The sequence below is a fragment of the Staurois parvus genome, unplaced genomic scaffold (genome assembly GCF_062004578.1).
Source record: "Staurois parvus isolate SC_StPar_1 unplaced genomic scaffold, SC_StPar_1.0 ptg000234l, whole genome shotgun sequence".
Classification (NCBI taxonomy): Eukaryota; Metazoa; Chordata; class Amphibia; order Anura; family Ranidae; genus Staurois; species Staurois parvus.
Window position 1 is genome coordinate 7,309,693 of NW_028318030.1, and position 18,349 is coordinate 7,328,041.

Here is an 18,349-nt window from a genome sequence, read left to right on the forward strand (position 1 = left end):
TTGGTCACTTTGTTCCTCTGGCATTGCACGTCATATCGCAATAACATATCTATTAATTCTCAAGGGAAATACTCAGTGGTCGTTTCTGGATTCAAACTTTTCATTTCATCCAGAAAAAAGTTTCTTGTTTTTTTTTATTGGCTCTAAAGTCCATTGAATTTTGTTGAAGTCATTTTACAGATTTTTTTACTTTGCAGTGTCATATTTGCTTATTATCTTCATTATTTTAAATACTAAATCTTTGAGCTGTGTTGTCCAGGTATTGATCGCTTTGTGCTGGGTTTTTAGAGGATAGTAATTCATAGTGTATTTAAGCTGTCAAATTCAGTCACTTTCCATTAGGCATTGACCTTACGTTTTTCCTTTTTTTCCTACTTCTTCTACCCACTTGATTTATAAACCCAAAGACCTGTAGTCAAGAAATTTCCTGTGTCCTCTGATTGCCTGCTTAGATGTAACTGTGCGTTCAAGACAATATTAATATTCCAGGCATGAATGATCCTGTATTAGCTTCAACAAGCTATCACTCAGCTAAGTCACAGTAGAAGGTTATAGAGAGGCAGATGCTATAATATTGTCTCAACTCTTGTAAATTGTACTTTAAAATTAAACAGTCCATTGATTTTGTGCTTGTATTCTTATCAGTGTCAATAGTCCACTGTATGAAATTATTTAATTATGTTCTCTATAACTACTATGGTATCCTAAATTTATTTAATCTTTTCTTCTATGTACCATGCATGTAGAAACTAGGACTGATCACCTGATTTATAATATTCCTAATCCATTAAATCAGTGCAGTAGACTTGCATGGCCTATTCAATATTTTATTTGATGTTTATATAACAATTTAGTTATCACTTTATTGGTCTGTAGAACTTTTTGTATGTTTGTAAAACTTAGGTTTCTATGGATTGCATGAGGGCGATTTAGATAAAGTTTTTAGACTGCCGACAACTACCTATATTGGAGGTAATGAAACTTCCCTGTCACTGCGAGAGATCATTAAAAGATTGGAGGTAACCTATTTTTCTTTCAAACGGAATGTCATAATTTTGATAAAAAGTACTATGTATCTAAAACATTTGTCACATGTATTTTAAAACCATTTTACTAAAACTACAGGGCTACTGTAAGGGCTTGTTCAGATGGAAGATTTATTCCCTTTACTCCTAGCAGATGCGGGTGCATCCATCTTGGAGCTGCATGCAGGCAGCCAATGGAAGTGGATGAACATGCATGCAATCGCATTTTCAAGTTTGATATGGGGATAGGAGTGGATGCATGGATCTGAAAGCAGAGGCTGCGTTCAGATCTGTGCTCCTGCTCCTGCCCACATGTCGAACTTTGACATGTGATTGTGTCCATGCTGGCACTGCTTGTGCATCCACTTCTATGGACTCCCTGGCTGCAGCTCTGAGGTGGGATCACACGCATCTGCTGGCAGCTCTGTACAGAGAACGGCACTAATCTGCTGTCTGAACGAGCCCTTACTGTGCTAAAATGCTCAGCACTGACTTTTGATTGATTACAAATTATTACAGTTTGCTTCACATCACTGAAAAGGATGTATCAAGAATCAGCTGCAGACGACCTTATCATTCTTCAGTGCAAAGTGACTGTCTTTTCAAAACTCACCCCCAACCCACTTTGCTGTGCTTCCAAGCCACTTTGTGCTGCTTAGGAGCTGCCTTGAAATAACTGGTACTTTCATGTATGGGGGGATGACCTCCTCCCATGGTGCAAAACCTTTACCTGATGGAGGGGAGAACATCCTTAATTCTATGTAAACTCCAACAAGAAACTTGAACAAGAATAATATTGCAGGGCACTGGAGCAGCAGGGCAGTAAGGTTAAGGTGAGTTGGGGGATGAGCGTCAATGAGATTCTGCTCATATATTCTCTTTAAATGGCATAAATAAAGGCAAAATCCAATAGGTATAGCTCTTGTAATGGCAAAGCCAGGTAGCTAAACTGAGAATCTGGGTGCAGAGACCTTGTTACATGAGTTCTGAGAAATGACGTCTGTGGGCAAGCCATATTTTTTTGTAATCCATACCAAATCTGAAATATCAGCTGTTTGTGGAGAGACTTTAGATATACAGTTAGTGCCGAACGTATTGGTACCCCTCTGCTTTTTCCTGAAAGAAAATCCCTGTTACATACTCCTATAAATAATAAAACAATCCTTAGGTGTTAAAGTGCTTGTAAACACAAGCCCTGGTTTACACATATGCTCTTTGTGATGTGTTTGTATGCATGACAGGCCAGATAGCATGGCATGCCTTCCTATGGAGGCAGATCACCTGTGATTCTAAAAAGGGTCCTGTGCGACTTCAATGTAATTAATATCACATCCAAATATAAAAGAGAACGAGCGCTAGATCTATAAAAGGAGCAGCTAGCATGAAAGGTAATAACCCCAGAACCTTCTATAACACAAAATATATCCAACAACATGCAGCGCTGAAATGGTTAATGATTGCCATGAATAGTTACTATTATGATATACCCTATAATATCGTATATTGTACGAGTATCTATAAAGCGTCTCTAATTAGCCGAGAAAGTTATGTAATAAGCCAGCATTCCACAACAGTACAGATAGGTGATATAATCGTGAGTCTATCTAATAGTTAGGATATTGATGGTGACTTTGGTGGTAGATATAGCTGTAGATTGCACTAACCAGATAGCGCTTAATATTGCGCATATGATTGATGATAATGGGTCATCTATGGTTGGACATCTGGTATTCGGATCAATTGATGAACAGCACCAGGAATTGCAGCATGTCAGCCAGTATATCCAGGTATAGAGATGCGGTCTGAATCCACCAGGGGGAACCAGTGGTCAAGATGTCATCAAGGATCTTTAACCCAGTGTCGAGGTGTGTGTGTAGTATAGGCGAAATCCCCCAGAGGGTGCCAGTAGTTAAGGATGTCTTCAAATGGTCTCCTTTAAAGGCAGGCTCATAGAGAAATGAGCCCAAGCACAAAAGATTCCATAGTGCAACACAGCTTTTTTGTAGTAAATAATAGTAAAGGAATGACACTTACACTTAAAAATGCCTATTTGGCACCTGGCCAGGTGAAGAGTCCACGTGGTAAAGTCACTGAGAGCAACTTCCTAATATCACAGGTGTCTTCAATCTTGTCATCAGTCATTCAGCCTATTTGAATGGAGAAATATACTCCAAAGAAAAGCAGAACTGTCTGAAGAGGAAAGGAACAAGGTAGTAGAAAAGCATGGTAGAGGTTTAGGCTACAAAACCATCTCTAAAACATTTAACGTTCCATATACTGTGGCGACTTTTACCATCATAAATTTGGTGCTGTAGCAAACCTCCCTAGATGGTGCTGAAAGAGGAATATGAACCTCAGATTGAGCAGAAACATAACCCAAATGGTGGAAAAGAACAAAGGAAAACTTCAAAAAGATCCTGGTTGGCCTTGTTAAATGTTCAACAATATTAAGTATAACCATTAATTTCTATCTGAATTAAAGTTGCCTCCATTTTAGAAGACCCAAGAATACCCCACTTCTTAACCCTTTGAGGACCAAGGGATGTATTTGTCTCATGTTTTTAATTGCGTGTATCATCTGATTAAGAACTTAAAACTCTTTTTTTTTTTTCTTTTTTTTTTTGGGTTGAGTCAAAATATTAGTTTTTATCAACAAACAACAGATGGATCTAGCTTTTTGCCAATTATTTCATGAAATGGCTTAATTACAGCAACTGAAGTGTACGAACTTTAAAAACAAAAAAATTGATTCTTTTGGTGTTCAAAAATCTTACGGTCCTCAAAGGGTTAAAGACAGACCAAAAAAAGTCAGACTTGAGTCTGCTAAAGTGCATGTTGACAAGCCACAGTCCTGGGAGAATGTCCTTTGAAAGGATGAAACAAAGTTAGAGCTTTTTTTTAGAAATCTCAACAAACCTATGTTAACAGATAAAAAGTATACAAATAAAAAAACACAATCTCTAATGTGAAACATTGAAGAGTTTCCATAATGTTTAGGGGCTGCTTTGCTACAAATTGGACAGGGCTCTATGAAATCGTAAGATTATTAAGACATGGTGGAGCAAAACATGCCAAATGTTCAAAAGTTCTGTCTCAGTTGCCGGCAATGAAACTGTGTTTCAACCCATACATCTAAAATGGTAGAAAATGAAACACTGGATTGTTTTGAAGTGACCTGCTATGAGTCCTTAACTGAATCCATTAAAACATCTTTGGAAAGAGGAACTAAAACAGTTTGGAGAAGGAACCCATCAAACCTAAGACAACTGGAGCAGTTTGCTCAGTAAGAAAGTGCTTTGAAGTTATTGCCTCAAAGGGTGTCATTAGGGGTAACAATAATTATGCCCATGCTATTTTAATTTTTATTATTTACAAGAATATGCTAAGTCATAAAGCAAAAACAAAGTATCTGCTCTTTTGATTGTAGGATAAAGAATGTTGATTGCATTTGTATGCTATAATAGTTCTTGTGCTTTGCAGAATTCATACTGTCAACATATTGGGCTAGAATTCATGTTCATCAATGATGTGGAACAGTGCCAGTGGATTAGACAAAAATTTGAGACGCCTGGTATCATGAGGTTTACCAGTGATGAAAAGAGAACACTGTTAGCAAGATTAGTGCGCTCTACAAGGTATTCGATTATTGACTTTATGGTATTGTGATCTTACTGTATAACACAGTTGTCATGATTGGGGCTTGGCAGAGCACCAGTGGCAAGCCCAGGTGGCAGGGTTTCCTGTAGGAAGAGCATGCAGATTGCTGGTTGAGAAGCTGGGTATTGGTTGTTATCCCATAGGTGGGATATATGCAGTGCTGAATAGGAGGACAAGGACTGTTGCAGTCTAGTGGTGGCTGTGAAGTACATAGTATTGGGAATATATAGAGAGCCTGGGTTAGCATCAGCAGTTCAAAACACAATGCAAGATAACAGCAAAAAAAAGGGCTTGGTCATAAACGATTTACGTTCACCGATGGTCAAATGAGGTACAGAAATGGTAAGCTATTCAAGTTCCAGGCTGAGGACTTAAGGAAACAGGCAGGCAGTGAAAGTAGTGGAACAGAAACGGGGAAACAGGATCAGGCAATGATAGTTAGATCTTGGCATTACAGGGCCTTCCTGTGCTCAAAATGAGGTGTATAAAAGCTACAACCTTGAAGGTTATTTAAACCTTAAAATAGAAATTAAATACAGGTTACCAGTTCTTAGATATGGTGGCTTTATTTATTTTCTTGTTTCAGGCTAAGAACATTTCTAGTAAGTACAGAAATTATGGGTTGACTTTGCCAGAAATGCATTGTTGTTGTCACTTTCTGTGAGCTGAAAAGAGAGCACAATCATCCTTCTCTTTATTGCGTAAACTACTACTCCCGCCAATACACCATGTAATGAAGGTAAGCACAGGCAGAGATGTTTGAAGTCAGCCTGTGTACCAAGCATGGCTCCCTCGATAGATAAAATGGAGAGCTTAGACAAGAAGGGACCGGAAGTGTGTTAAATGCAGCATAATCGGGTAAAAATCAAGAGAAAAGAAGCCAGGAAAAAGGAAAATAAAGGCTCCATTCACACTTGTAATAGGATTACATCTTGGCAGTTACTCATCACAGCTGAGTGGCTGCTCTTTTTGGTTCAAAGGTCTACTGACCTTCACCAAGCCATGGCAGTATGCAGGCAGAGATGTGGTGGGGAGGGATGGGCTCCCAAATCCCTATAGAGCCTTCTGCACTATTTGTCCTGTAATGTCCCCCCCAAGGGTCAGATTAACTCTAAATCCCTGCCATGATCTGGTATTGCCTAACTGTTTTGGAATGCCTGGGATGCAAGTGTTGGTGAAGCCCCCCCCCCCCTCCTATTTTGTTTTTTTTTGCAGGAGGAATGAAGGAAGCTCTTGAGGATTGAATCCTCTCTAGAGGTGTCCCCTCAGTAGGAGCCTGAAGGTCAGGAATTATCTCGGACACAAAAGACTACATTGGGCTTCCTGTCAGACATGGAGGGAGATTTACTAAAACTGGTGCACACAGAATCTGTTGCAGCTGTGCATAGTAACCAATCCAATTCTAGGTTTTATTGTCAAAGTTTAATTGAACAAGTTAGAAACTATGCAGAGCTGCACCATATGCTGTGTGCACCAGTTTTTGTAAATCTCCCCCATGGTGTGAACCAACTTGAAGTTGCCACTTCCAGAGTCCTCTTTTCCAAAAGACCCTGGATTACCTGTCCTGGTGACCTCCAAACATCCCACATATCACTTCCTTATTTACAGAAAGTGATATATGCTATTTGGGCTCACCTAGAGAAAATGTTTTGTTTATCCCATGGAGGAAGAGTGCCACAAGAAATGGGGTTCTGTGGCTGTTGACCTGGCTGATGGTCCCAATGGTTGAGATTCTGGTCTTTAATCACTTCCTGCTACAGGGCGGCAGGGATGTGCAAAATTACACACACACACATATATATATATATATATATATATATATATATATATATATATACAGTCAGGTCCATAAATATTGGGACATGGACACAATTCTAACATTTTTGGCTCTATACACCACCACAATGAATTTGAAATGACAGGAACAAGATGTGCTTTAACTGCAGACTGTCAGCTTTAATTTGAGGGTATTTCCATCCAAATCAGGTGAACGGTGTAGGAATTACAACAGTTTGCATATGTGCCTCCTACTTGTTAAGGGACCAAAAGTAATGGGACAGAATAATAATCATAAATCAAACTTTCACTTTTTAATTCTTGGTTGCAAATCCTTTGCCGTCAATTACAGCCTGAAGTGTGGAACGCATAGACATCACCAGACGCTGGGTTTCATCCCTGGTGATGCTCTGCCAGGCCTCTACTGCAACTGTCTTCAGTTCCTGCTTGTTCTTGGGGCATTTTCCCTTCAGTTTTGTCTTCAGCAAGTGAAATGCATGCTCAATCGGATTCAGGTCAGGTGATTGACTTGGCCATTGCATAACATTCCACTTCTTTCCCTTCAAAAACTCTTTGGTTGCTTTTGCAGTATGCTTTGGGTCATTGTCCATCTGCACTGTGAAGCGCCCAATGAGTTGTGAAGCATTTGGCTGAATATGAGCAGATAATATTCCCGAAACACTTCAGAATTCATCCGGCTGCTTTTGTCAGCAGTCACATCATCAATAAATACAAGAGAAGCAGTTCCATTGGCAGCCATACATGCCCACAAAATGACACTACCACCACCATGCTTCACTGATGAGGTGGTATGCTTAGGATCATGAGCAGTTCCTTTCCTTCTCCATACTCTTCTCTTCCCATCACTCTGGTACAAGTTGATCTCGGTCTCATCTGTCCATAGGATGTTGTTCCAGAACTGTGAAGGCTTTTTTACATGTCGTTTGGCAAACTCTAATCTGGCCTTCCTGTTTTTGAGGCTCACCAATAGTTTCCATCTTGTGGTGAACCCTCTGTATTCACTCTGGTGAAGTCCTCTCTTGATTGTTGACTTTGACACACATACACCTACCTCCTGGAGAGTGTTCTTGATCTGGCCAACTGTTGTGAAGGGTGTTTTCTTCACCAGGGAAAGAATTCTTCGCTCATCCACCACAGTTGTTTTCCGTGGTCTTCCGGGTCTTTTGGTGTTGCTGAGCTCACCGGTGCGTTCCTTCTTTTTAAGAATGTTCCAAACAGTTGTTTTGGCCACACCTAATGTTTTTGCTATCTCTCTGATGGGTTTGCTTTGTTTTTTCAGCCTAATGATGGCTTGCTTCACTGATAGTGACAGCTCTTTGGATCTCATCTTGAGAGTTGACAGCAACAGATTCCAAATGCAAATAGCACACTTGAAATGCACTCTGGACCTTTTATCTGCTCATTGTAATTGGGATAACGAGGGAATAACACACCTGGCCATGGAACAGCTGAGAAGCCAATTGTCCCATTACTTTTGGTCCCTTAACAAGTGGGAGGCACATATGCAAACTATTGTAATTCCTACACCGTTCACCTGATTTGGATGTAAATACTCTCAAATTAAAGCTGACAGTCTACAGTTAAAGCACATCTTGTTTGTTTCATTTCAGATTCATTGTGGTGGTGTATAGAGCCAAAAATGTTAGAATTGTGTCGATGTCCCAATATTTATGGACCTGACTGTATATATATAATTTGCATATCCGGGTAGGGGGCACGTGCGCGCTCCCTACCCGTGCTGCTATTGGCTCCTTGGCATTTCACTCACCTGGCACTTATTCTCAGCCGGGACTCGGTGATCGCCGTCAGAGCTAACAAGGGAGAGGTCTGTGTGTAAACAATACAGATCTCTCCCCTGTCAGCACAAACAGGCTGCTTTGTATTGCACTGCACAGTAGAGCAATACAAAGCAGCTTGTCTACATAGTCTACATAGTAAAACACAACACATTTTGAAAAACACAACACAGCACACTGTTAACCCTTTGATAACCCCAGATGTTAGCCCCTTCCTGCCCAGTGTCATTAGTACAGTGACAGTGCTTTTTATTATCACTGATCACTGTATTAGTGTCACCGAGGATGTCAGTGGCGGTTAGTCAGTTCCCACCCAGTGTCAGAATGCCCGCCACAGTCCCGTAATAAGTGGCTGATTGTCGCCATTACTAAAATAAAAATAAAAATTTCAGTATATATACCGCCATTTGTAGATGCTATAACTTTCACATAGACCAATTAATTTACACGGATTAGGATTTTGTTTTAGCAAAAACATGTAGCAGAATACATTTTGGCCCAAATTTATGAAGACATTTTATTTTTAACATTTTTTTTACTGGATATGTTTTAAAGGAAAAATTTTTTTTTGTTTTTTTTTTTTTCAAAATTGCTGGTCTTTTTTTGTTTTAGAGTGTAAAAAATTAAAACTGAACATGTGCTCAAATTCCACCTAAAGAAAGCTCTATTTGTGGGAAAAAATGACATAAATTTTATTTATGTACAATGTTGCATGACCGCGCAACTGTTAGTTGAAGTAACGAGGCGCAGTATCGCAAAAAATGGCCTGGTCAGGAAGGGGGGTAAATCCTCTGGAGGGCAAGCGGTTAAATACAACACAGATAAGAGGTTGGAGGTCCTCTTTAAGGTGTCTTTCTCTTTGGTAGGAGCACTGTACAGCCTGCAGTGGCTGTGGTGGGAGTTTGGAAACCTCTCAAAGTTTGGCCAAGGTGTATGCTTTGTCCCTGTGAGCCAGAGTATCTTGATGGATGCCTTGGAATATTCTGTGTGGCAGCTTATCCAGTTGGGCACCATATCTGTCCAATTAAGAATCCTATGGCTCAAATGGTGATCGACAGAACTTGGATTCCTTCATCCAGAAAGTAGGATTGTGGGGAAAAGCACACTTTTACCCATAAAGAAGAAGGTGACAGGTCAGAAACCTGTGCCACACTCACAATGCAGGAAGAACCCCGAGCTCCAAGCAGAAACCTATGTCCTAGTTTCATAAGTGAATTGGACCCCCTAGCCCTTTTAATCCAGAAGCAAATAATTTTCATAGTGAAGTGGAACCCCACCTCACAAGGGTGTGAAGACATCTTTCAGCCTCCATGGCTATCTGGCTTCTGGAAGTCACAGACAACTTGATCTGCAGCATGTTTTTTAGAGGTTACAAGGTAGAATTTCACTTCTTTCTTCCTCCATGCTTAATGTTCTTGAGGGTATCTTTGAACTCACAAAAAGAGTTGTTTTCTTTGCAGCTTCATCAGGGAGACCTGTTGTCATCAATGGATATCAAGGATATCTATCTACGTGTCCAGATTTTCCAGCCTAACTAATGGTTTCTGCAATTCACTGTAAATTGCTACTACTAGTTTTTGGCGTTGCCTTTTGCTCTTTCCACCACTCCCAGAGCGTTTACCAGGATGTTGGCTCCCATTGTGGAGTTATTGAGGATCCAGGGTATTGCCATTGTAGAGTATCTAGGCAATCTGCTTCTAAGGGTGCAATTAGTTCAGATACTTCAGTTCAGATGGGTGCTGAATCTTCAATAGTTGGCTCTGGTTCTAACACAACATCTAGAGCAGTGTTTCTCAACCTTTTTTTTAGTTAAGGCACCCTTTAATATTATGGACAAAGTTAAATCCCGTGGCATCCTTATAAAATATAGACAGTCTTGAGGCATCCCATTCTGAAAATGTAAAACTATTCTAATAGTTTTATATAACGCAGCAACATCTACACATGTAGGACTCCCAACAAAGTGATTTACAACAAAGCAAATACGCTTTTGCACACTGGTACTGACTAGTATTCCAGTGTTTCTCTTCTCCCTCAGTTTCTCTCCTTCACTCAGTTAATGTGACCCCAGTGCTGATGGAAAAAGCCAGGGGAGGGTCAAACAAGGATGCTGTGCAGGCGACCAACATCCTCCTTATCAACTAATGATGTCATTGGTTGTCAGGATTCCGGCAGCTAGAAGGTCATATTGGTGCACAATGAAAACCTGTGGCTTTTTTTTTTTTTTTTTTTTTTTTTTTTTAGCTAAAAGGCAGGCGCAATGAAAACCTGCTGGCTTGTATACCAGTTTTGGCCAGTTTTTAGACATTTTGCCAAGGCACCCCTGAAGAAATCTCAAGGCACCCCAGGGCCCCTGGTTTTAAAAGGCTGATCTAGAGTACTTAAGATTAATCCTTGACACAATACAGGCAAAAGTACTGCTTCTACCAGATAAATGCCTGTCTCTTCAATCCCAGGAGGAGTCTCTGAGGTTGTTGCGAAGTCCCTCTATTCTTCAAGGTGCTTGGGAAGATGGAAGCTACTTACGATGCCATCCCATATGCTTAGTTTTACTATAGGGGTCTTCAACTCAATATTCTGTTGGTTGGTACAAGCGGCAGGAGTCCTTGGATTAGCCAATGTATCTGGCTCCCAAGGTTGAATCAGCTCTGGAATAGTGGTGCTCCACCAAATCCTGGGGATAATCCTTCCCATTAAGTGGAATATCTTGACTTTGAATGCCAGCTTTTGGGGTGTTCTGGAGAACCTCTCAGTCCAGGGAACTTGGTCGTCAGTGAAGTGGAGATTGCTGATCAACATCACAGAGCTTCGGGCAAATCAGCTGGCTCTCTTGCACTGGTCTGTTTGCCTTCCCTATCAAGGGCAGTTTAACAATTTAATGGCAGTGGCATTCATCAGCTATCAAGAAAGGGAAAGTAGTTGTCCTGCTTAGGAAGAAGGGAACTTGATCTTGTCTTGGATAAAACTTTCTGTTTTGGCCTTCTCAGTTATACACATACCGTTGTGGAAAAATGTCAGGCTGACTTTAACAGCTGTCAACAGGTTAACCCAGGGGGCCCTGCACCCATTCGCAGAATCTTTTCTACTATGGGAAACATTGGATGTGGATCTCTTGGCATCCAGATTAAGTAACAAACTGGGAAGGTGTTGTCCCGGACCAGAGATCCTCAGGTGTTTGCAGTGGATGCCCAGGTAAAAAGGTAAAGGACTTTCTGCTGTTTCCAATCTCACCTGCTTGGTCAATAACAACATGGTATGCAGACTTAGTACATCTCTTGGCAGGCCAGCCTTGGGCTCTTCCAGTTTAACAGACTTGCTGTCACAGGGTCTGACCTTCCATCCTGCTTTATAGTTGCTTTATAGTTGCTGGCTTTGAGTGTATGGCTGTTGAACTCTATGTCCTAAGGGACAGGCAGGTATTTCTAACACTGTATTTCCTACCCTTCTCGGGGCAAGATTTTTGAACTCCAGGAGTGTGTACCATCGTATATGAAAGGCTTACTTTGCCTGCTGTGTGGCTTGTAAGTTTCATCTCTGAAAGCAGTTGTGGGGTGCATTTTGGCTTTTCTCCAGTCTTGTGTGGCGATGTCTCTCGTCTTGAGTGCTTTTAAGGGATAGATCTCAGCCTTGGCCATTCTGTTTCCCATTCTGTTCTGTGTCTGATTCATTGGTAATTTATTTTTATATTCCTCAGTAAATGTGTACGTTTAGTTATCTAAAACCATACATGTAAAGCACTATCCTCAGTGTTCACAAACATAGGTAATGTCCCTTTAAATCTACAATACACCACGTGCAATTTGTTTGAAAGAAAAAATCCCCAAAACAGTCCTTTTTCTGTTCAAAATAATATTAAAAACAAAATAAAAGTGAAAACAAAAGATTCAAATAATCTTGTACAAGGATTAAAACAAACCAATCCAGCCAACACTACCAGAAAAGATAGCCAAACTCTTTTTACTCTGTAATATGACCCCAATACTGCAAGGAGGTCCAAAAGCGGTTGCTGTAATACGACCATTCCACGTTCCTTCCTGCTCCAGACCCACACAGATGTATTTTCCAGGATCTCATGGACATCTCACAGGACCCACATGGATGGTTTCCAGGGCATATAGTGGATATAAAAAGTCTACACACCCCGGTTAAAATGTCAGGTGTCTGTGATGTAAAAAAATGAGATAAATCATTTCAAATCTTTATCCACCTTTTAATGTAACCTATAAACTGTACAACTCAGTTGAACAACAAACTGAAATCTTTTAGTTAGAGGGAAGTATAAATAAAAAACTAAAATAATATGGTTGCATGAGTGTGCACACCCTTAAACTAATACTTTGTTGAAGTACCTTTTGATTTTATTACATCACTCTTTGTCTTTTTGGGTATGAGTCTTATCAGCTTGGCACATCTTGACTTGGCAATATTTGCCCACTCTTACAAAAACATTCCAAATCTGTCAGATTGCGAGCTCATCTCCTGTGCACAGCCCTCTTCAGATCACCCTACATATTTTTGATCGGATTCAGGTCTGGACTCTGGCTGGGCCATTTCAAAACTTTAATCTTCTTCTGGTGAAGCCAGATGTGATTTTGCAAAATTTAGCCGGGCTTGGATTCTTTTCTTTGTAAGAAAAGGCTTCGGTCTTGCCACTCTACCCCATAGCCCGAAGAATATGGGAGATTGTTGTCACATGTACCACACAGCCAGTACTTGCCAGATATTCTTGCAGCTCCTTTAATGTTGCAGTAGGCCTTTTGGCAGCCTCCCAGACCAGTTTTGTTCTCCTCTTTTCAACAATTTTGGAGGGACGTTCAGTTCTTGGTATTATTATTATTATTATACAGTATTTATATAGTGCCAAAGGGTATGCTCAGCGCTGTACAGTAGCAAGGGGGACAGAACATGAGACAAGACAGTAACAATACACTACACGAGGGGTTCGAGGGCCCTGCTCTTTCGAGCTTACAATTCTTGGTAATATCACTGTTGCGCCATATTTTCTCCACTTGATGATGACCGTCTTCACAGAGTTTCATGGAATATCTAATGCCTTGTAAATTCTTTTGTACCCTTCTCCTGACTGATACCTTTTAACATTGAGATCCCTCTGATGCTTTGGAAGCTCTCTGCGAACCATGGCTTTTGCTGTAGGATGCGACTAAGAAAATGTCAGGAAAGACCTACTAGAACAGATGAACATTATGTGAGGTTAATCAGAGGCACTTGAAATGTGTACTGACTCCTATTTAACATGATTTTGAATGTGATTGCTAAATTCTGAACACAGCTACATCCCCAGTCATAAGAGGTGTGCACACTTATGCAACCACATTATTTTAGTTTTTTATGTTTACTCCCCCCCCCCCCCCTTCCCAAAAGATTTTTTTGTTTTTCAATTGAGTTGTACAGTTTATAGGTCACATTAAAAGTGGAAATAGTTCTGAAATTATTTATCTTTATCTCATTTTTTTACATCACAGAAACCTGATATTTTCACAGGGGTGTGTATACTTTTTCTATTTGACCCCACATGACTGTGGGACCTCCAATATTCAACCACTCAGGCCGCTACACATCTTCCCGAATTGGACCATATAATTAAAAAGGAAGCACACAGCACATACTGTTTAAAAGACGCTAATTGTAGTATATACGCTTTCAAATAAAGTTAGAGTGCAAACGTTAAAATACGATAAAAAAAATTGCGCTACCGGCATCAATAACTAGTGCGCATGCGCGAAAACATAATGATGTCAGACACTGTGCCCTGCCCGATGCAGCATTTAGTTACAAATAACGTCTTCAGGGGAAATGGAAGCACTTTCCCCTGAAGATGTTAAAGAAACGCCCTGGCCACATGAAATGCAATTGCTTGCTATATTTTTAATATCATTGTTATTCAACATTGACCAAATGTTAGGAAAAATGTTTTCCTGTGGAATATTAACAGACTAATTAATTTAAAAAAAATCTATCTGTGAATAAACTGATGAGCAAGAAAAAAATTTTCCTACATCCTTTTAGTTTTTTTGTTTTTTTGCTATGTTCCTCAATGAATGTGTATATTTACTTAGTTATCCCTTTTGTAAAGTGAAATCAAATTAAATATCTTTAATTTGAAGGTTTGAAGATTTTCTAGCTCGCAAGTGGTCTTCAGAGAAGAGATTTGGTCTAGAAGGCTGTGAAGTCATGATCCCTGCTTTGAAAATGCTCATTGATAAGTCCAGTGAGATGGGGCTGGAGTATGTCATCCTGGGAATGCCTCATAGGTAGGGTTATATACGTACACTGTATGCTTTGCTAAGATTGAAAACATTTTCTCAAAGGATATACAGTCATTCTTTGTTGAGCCAGAAAATATGGTGATTTGTTGCTTATGTTATAAACATCAAAATGTTTGGGCATATGGGTTTAACGTTTTTGGCAAACCTAGCTGTTAGACCTTAACAGCACATTTTTTTTACTTTCTCTGAATTGTATTTCCTAGCACACCAAGTTAATGGACTGGTATCTTTATTCCAGAGGGGTAATGAGTTTTCATTCTGAAAAGTTTATTCACTCCAAAGCATACGTTAAAGAGGAAGTTCACTCTATTTTTAATCTGTATGCTGCTAGCATTAGTAAATAGGAAAGTACTGTATATCATATTTACTTGTTTTAAATGTTTTTTCATTTCTTCAGTTACTTCCTAGTTTCCAGGCCTAGATAAATAATGTCACACATCCCATGAGTCTTCAGGAAGGGAGGAGAAAAGGAGTTTTTTTTCTCCGCTAAACACACCCTCTTGCCTGCATGCCTGAGCTAAGGGCAGATGGATTCCAGGAAGTAATTGTTAAATGAGCCATCTGCCCTTACGCAAGATGGCCACAGACAAAGAAGACAGGGGATCCAAAGTTATTTCTTAGCAAAATAAAGCATGTAAACATGGATGGATGGATGAGTTTGCTCTGAATATTAAAAATTAATTATTATTATTATACAGGATTTATATATGAACCACTGATGTATTTATACATGTTGATCATATCCTTCCTTAATCTCCTCTTCTCAAGAGAGAATATAAATTCAGTTCCTCTAATATTTCTTCATAGCTGAGTTCCTCCATGCCTCTTATCAGTTTGGTTGCCCTTCTCTGCACATTCTCCAGTTCCCCAATGTTCTTTTTGTGAATTGGTGCCCAAAAACTGAACTGCATATTCCAGATGAGGTATTATTAGTGATTTGTACAGGGGTAATATGATATCTCTCTCTGGAGTCTATACCTCTTTTACCACAAGAGAGGATTTTGCTCGATTTAGGAACCGCAGCTTGGCATTGCATGCCATTATTAAGCTTGTGATCTATCAGAACTCCCAGATCCTTCTCCACCATTGAATCCCCCCAGTTGTGCTCCCCCTAGTATGTATGATGCATGCACAGTCTTAGCCCCCAAGTGCATAACCTTACATTTATCAACATTAAACCTCATTTGCCACATAGTTGCCCAATTAAACAGTGCATGGAGGTCGGCTTGTAAGTTGAAGACATCCTGTAAGGACGTTATTCCACTGAACAGCTTGGTGTCCTCTGCAAAGACTGAAATGGGATTTTTAATCCTATATTGTTTATAACTAAATTAAAAAGTAAGGGTCCCAACACTGAACCTTGGGGTGCACCAGTAACAACCCTAGACCATTCAGAGTATGAATCATTAACCACTACTCTCTGAATATGATCTTTTAGCCAGTTTTCTATCCATTTACATACTGATTTTTCCAAGGCTGTAGACGTTACCTTACATATGTGCTGTACGTTCTGTGTTTCCCCTTTGTGGATTAATACTCCCTAATTTTACAGTGTTGCAAAGTGCCTGTGACTGTGCAGTTCAGTTCTGGCAAATCCCCTATGGAGCAGGGAGGACATTGCTTTCATACAATGTATGTGTTTCAAGCACTTTGGGGAACATGGCACTGTGACACACTTTATTAAGTGTTGTGCCTACCATATTAGCGCACCTTCACCCACGTCATATTGCCTCTATTCATGTGCACTTTTCCTCTGCCTCTACAACCCTTCAGCCTCAGTAGAAGCTTTGCTGCTCCCCGTGAGGATCCCAGGGTCAGTCCTCCTTTGCTGCTACCTATTGTGACTTGGTCACAGAAGGGCTCTTAACTCCTGCATCTGAGTTTCATATTGGTTTTGGTTTGGCTCACTTCCACACACTATAGCAGTCTTTTAGAACAAAGGTACTGGCCCTGCAGGCCTGTCCAGATTTCAGTTCACTGACAGCTCTTGGCCAGTTTGCAGCACTTCTTTGGAACTAACATGGACAGCCTTGTTCACTCTTCTCTGCTTGAGTCTACACACCACTCAGGGTCTTCATTGGCTTTGTCTGATGTAGCTCTCTCCTCCAGGGAGGAATTTTCCAATTGACCATGTTGGATGTTATGCTAAAAATCACTGCTATGATTGCTGACTTAACATGCAGGGGTCATAAATGTATTTCTGTGCCTTCTTCTCCAGAGTCCATCTCTGATATGCCTGCATCTGCTCTTGCATATACAGCTCAGGATGAAGGGGGTGCAGTTTTATCCCTTTTGGATGATCTAGTACTTAGGCAGCCTCGGTCTGCTGACATAACTTCTAGGCCTAAAGATACCATCGAGGCCTTATTGATTTGATGTGTACATGTTTTGAACTGGAGTAACCTGAGTCTGCATCCTCTAGGGTTACCAGTTTTGGCTTCTTCAAAGTCCCCAACCTATTGTCAGTACTTTTCCAGTGCACTAGTTACTACAGCCACTATTGTATGGTGATTGGTCCTGAAAAGTTGTTTTCCCCTATCAAACATTCTACCCAACAATACCCCATTGAAGAGGTGTTTGCCAAGAAATGGTCCCTTGCATCCCTTTCTTGCCTTACAAAACCGACTGTCCCTGTTGAGAACATTCCATTGTTTAAAGATAATTCCCTCTTTTCCATGGCAGAGCAAAACCAAGAATGGCCATTTGTCAAACCTTAGGGCTTTGGAATAAGAATAAATTCAAGTCTCCTGACACAATCTTATCAGATACTTTTGTAACAGTTAGAACTCATTCATGTTGCCCTATACTACTGAGGTGATGGGCTTGTGAATATGGCCTGTCTCATATCCAGAATGAGTTTCCTCTCTGAAGAGGGAATATTTGGCTTAAAGTATAACTATAGGCAAAACTTTTTTTCTTTTTTAGTTTTGGATAGCATGGAGTCGGATTAGAACACCTATTAGGTTCTATTGCTGTCTGAGCCCCCATTAGGGAGATTCACCCTCTCTATTTGTCTTGCTTTCTGTTATCATTAAAAGTGAAAGTAACCCCAAATTTTGGGTTGTCCCCAGAAAAATTAATATAGGAGACATTTTTCCAATGAGGACACCATTTCTGGTAACCTGGCATTCCCCAAGGAATTCCCTTAATTTGCAGGGATTTCTTCTCACTTTCTGCTTTGGCTATGGGACAGGAAGTGAAGGTAAATCTCTCCAGATTGTAAAAAAAAAATCAGGGGTTATAACCCTCCTTTACTCTATTCAAAATGGAAAAAAAAAAGGTTTACCTATAGTTCTACTTTAAATATTAGTCTTCTTTAGAGCAGTACACAAACTGCTTACTGTGTATGTACATTTTTGGCACTTCCCTGAATAACTTTATAAAAGGGGTCACTGGGGGAAAGGGGTAACCTTTCTCCACAGCAAAGCTAAGACTCAAGATAGAAAACAGCCTTCTAACTCCTGAACAAAACAGAGTTGCTTTAGTTCTCTGTCCTCTAAGCCCATTTCCAGGATTTGGTTTGCTTGCAAACTTTAGATTCCAAACCTGTGATCAAGTCCTCTTCACAGTGAAGGCGTGCCCCCTCTTACCAAAGTGGGGGAATGTCTGTTAGGATTTGCAGTTACTTTTAGTCTAAAGTACATTGTATGCATTGGTGAAGGACCTGGTGTCCTGGGCCTACAAGCTAGAATTTCTAACTCTGCTTCTGCCCCTCTTTATCTTCTTTAACTGCCAGTGTCTCTGCAAGGATTAGCAGACCTCCATGCTGCCCTGCCATAATTTTTTT

The 18,349-nt window shown here is 40.2% G+C and overlaps 1 protein-coding gene across 3 annotated transcripts in view; it reads left to right on the top strand.

Annotated features, from left to right (window-relative positions):
• The window catches only part of OGDHL (oxoglutarate dehydrogenase L), a 235,275-nt gene that overhangs the window by 113,265 nt on the left and 103,661 nt on the right, over positions 1-18,349 (top strand). For all 3 annotated transcript variants that reach the window (XM_089680055.1, XM_089680053.1, XM_089680054.1), the window contains exons 5-7: positions 904-1,019; positions 4,506-4,660; positions 14,401-14,547. In XM_089680055.1, coding sequence (XP_089536181.1) covers positions 904-1,019; positions 4,506-4,660; positions 14,401-14,547 — 418 coding nt within the window. The remainder of the gene's footprint in view (positions 1-903; positions 1,020-4,505; positions 4,661-14,400; positions 14,548-18,349) is intronic.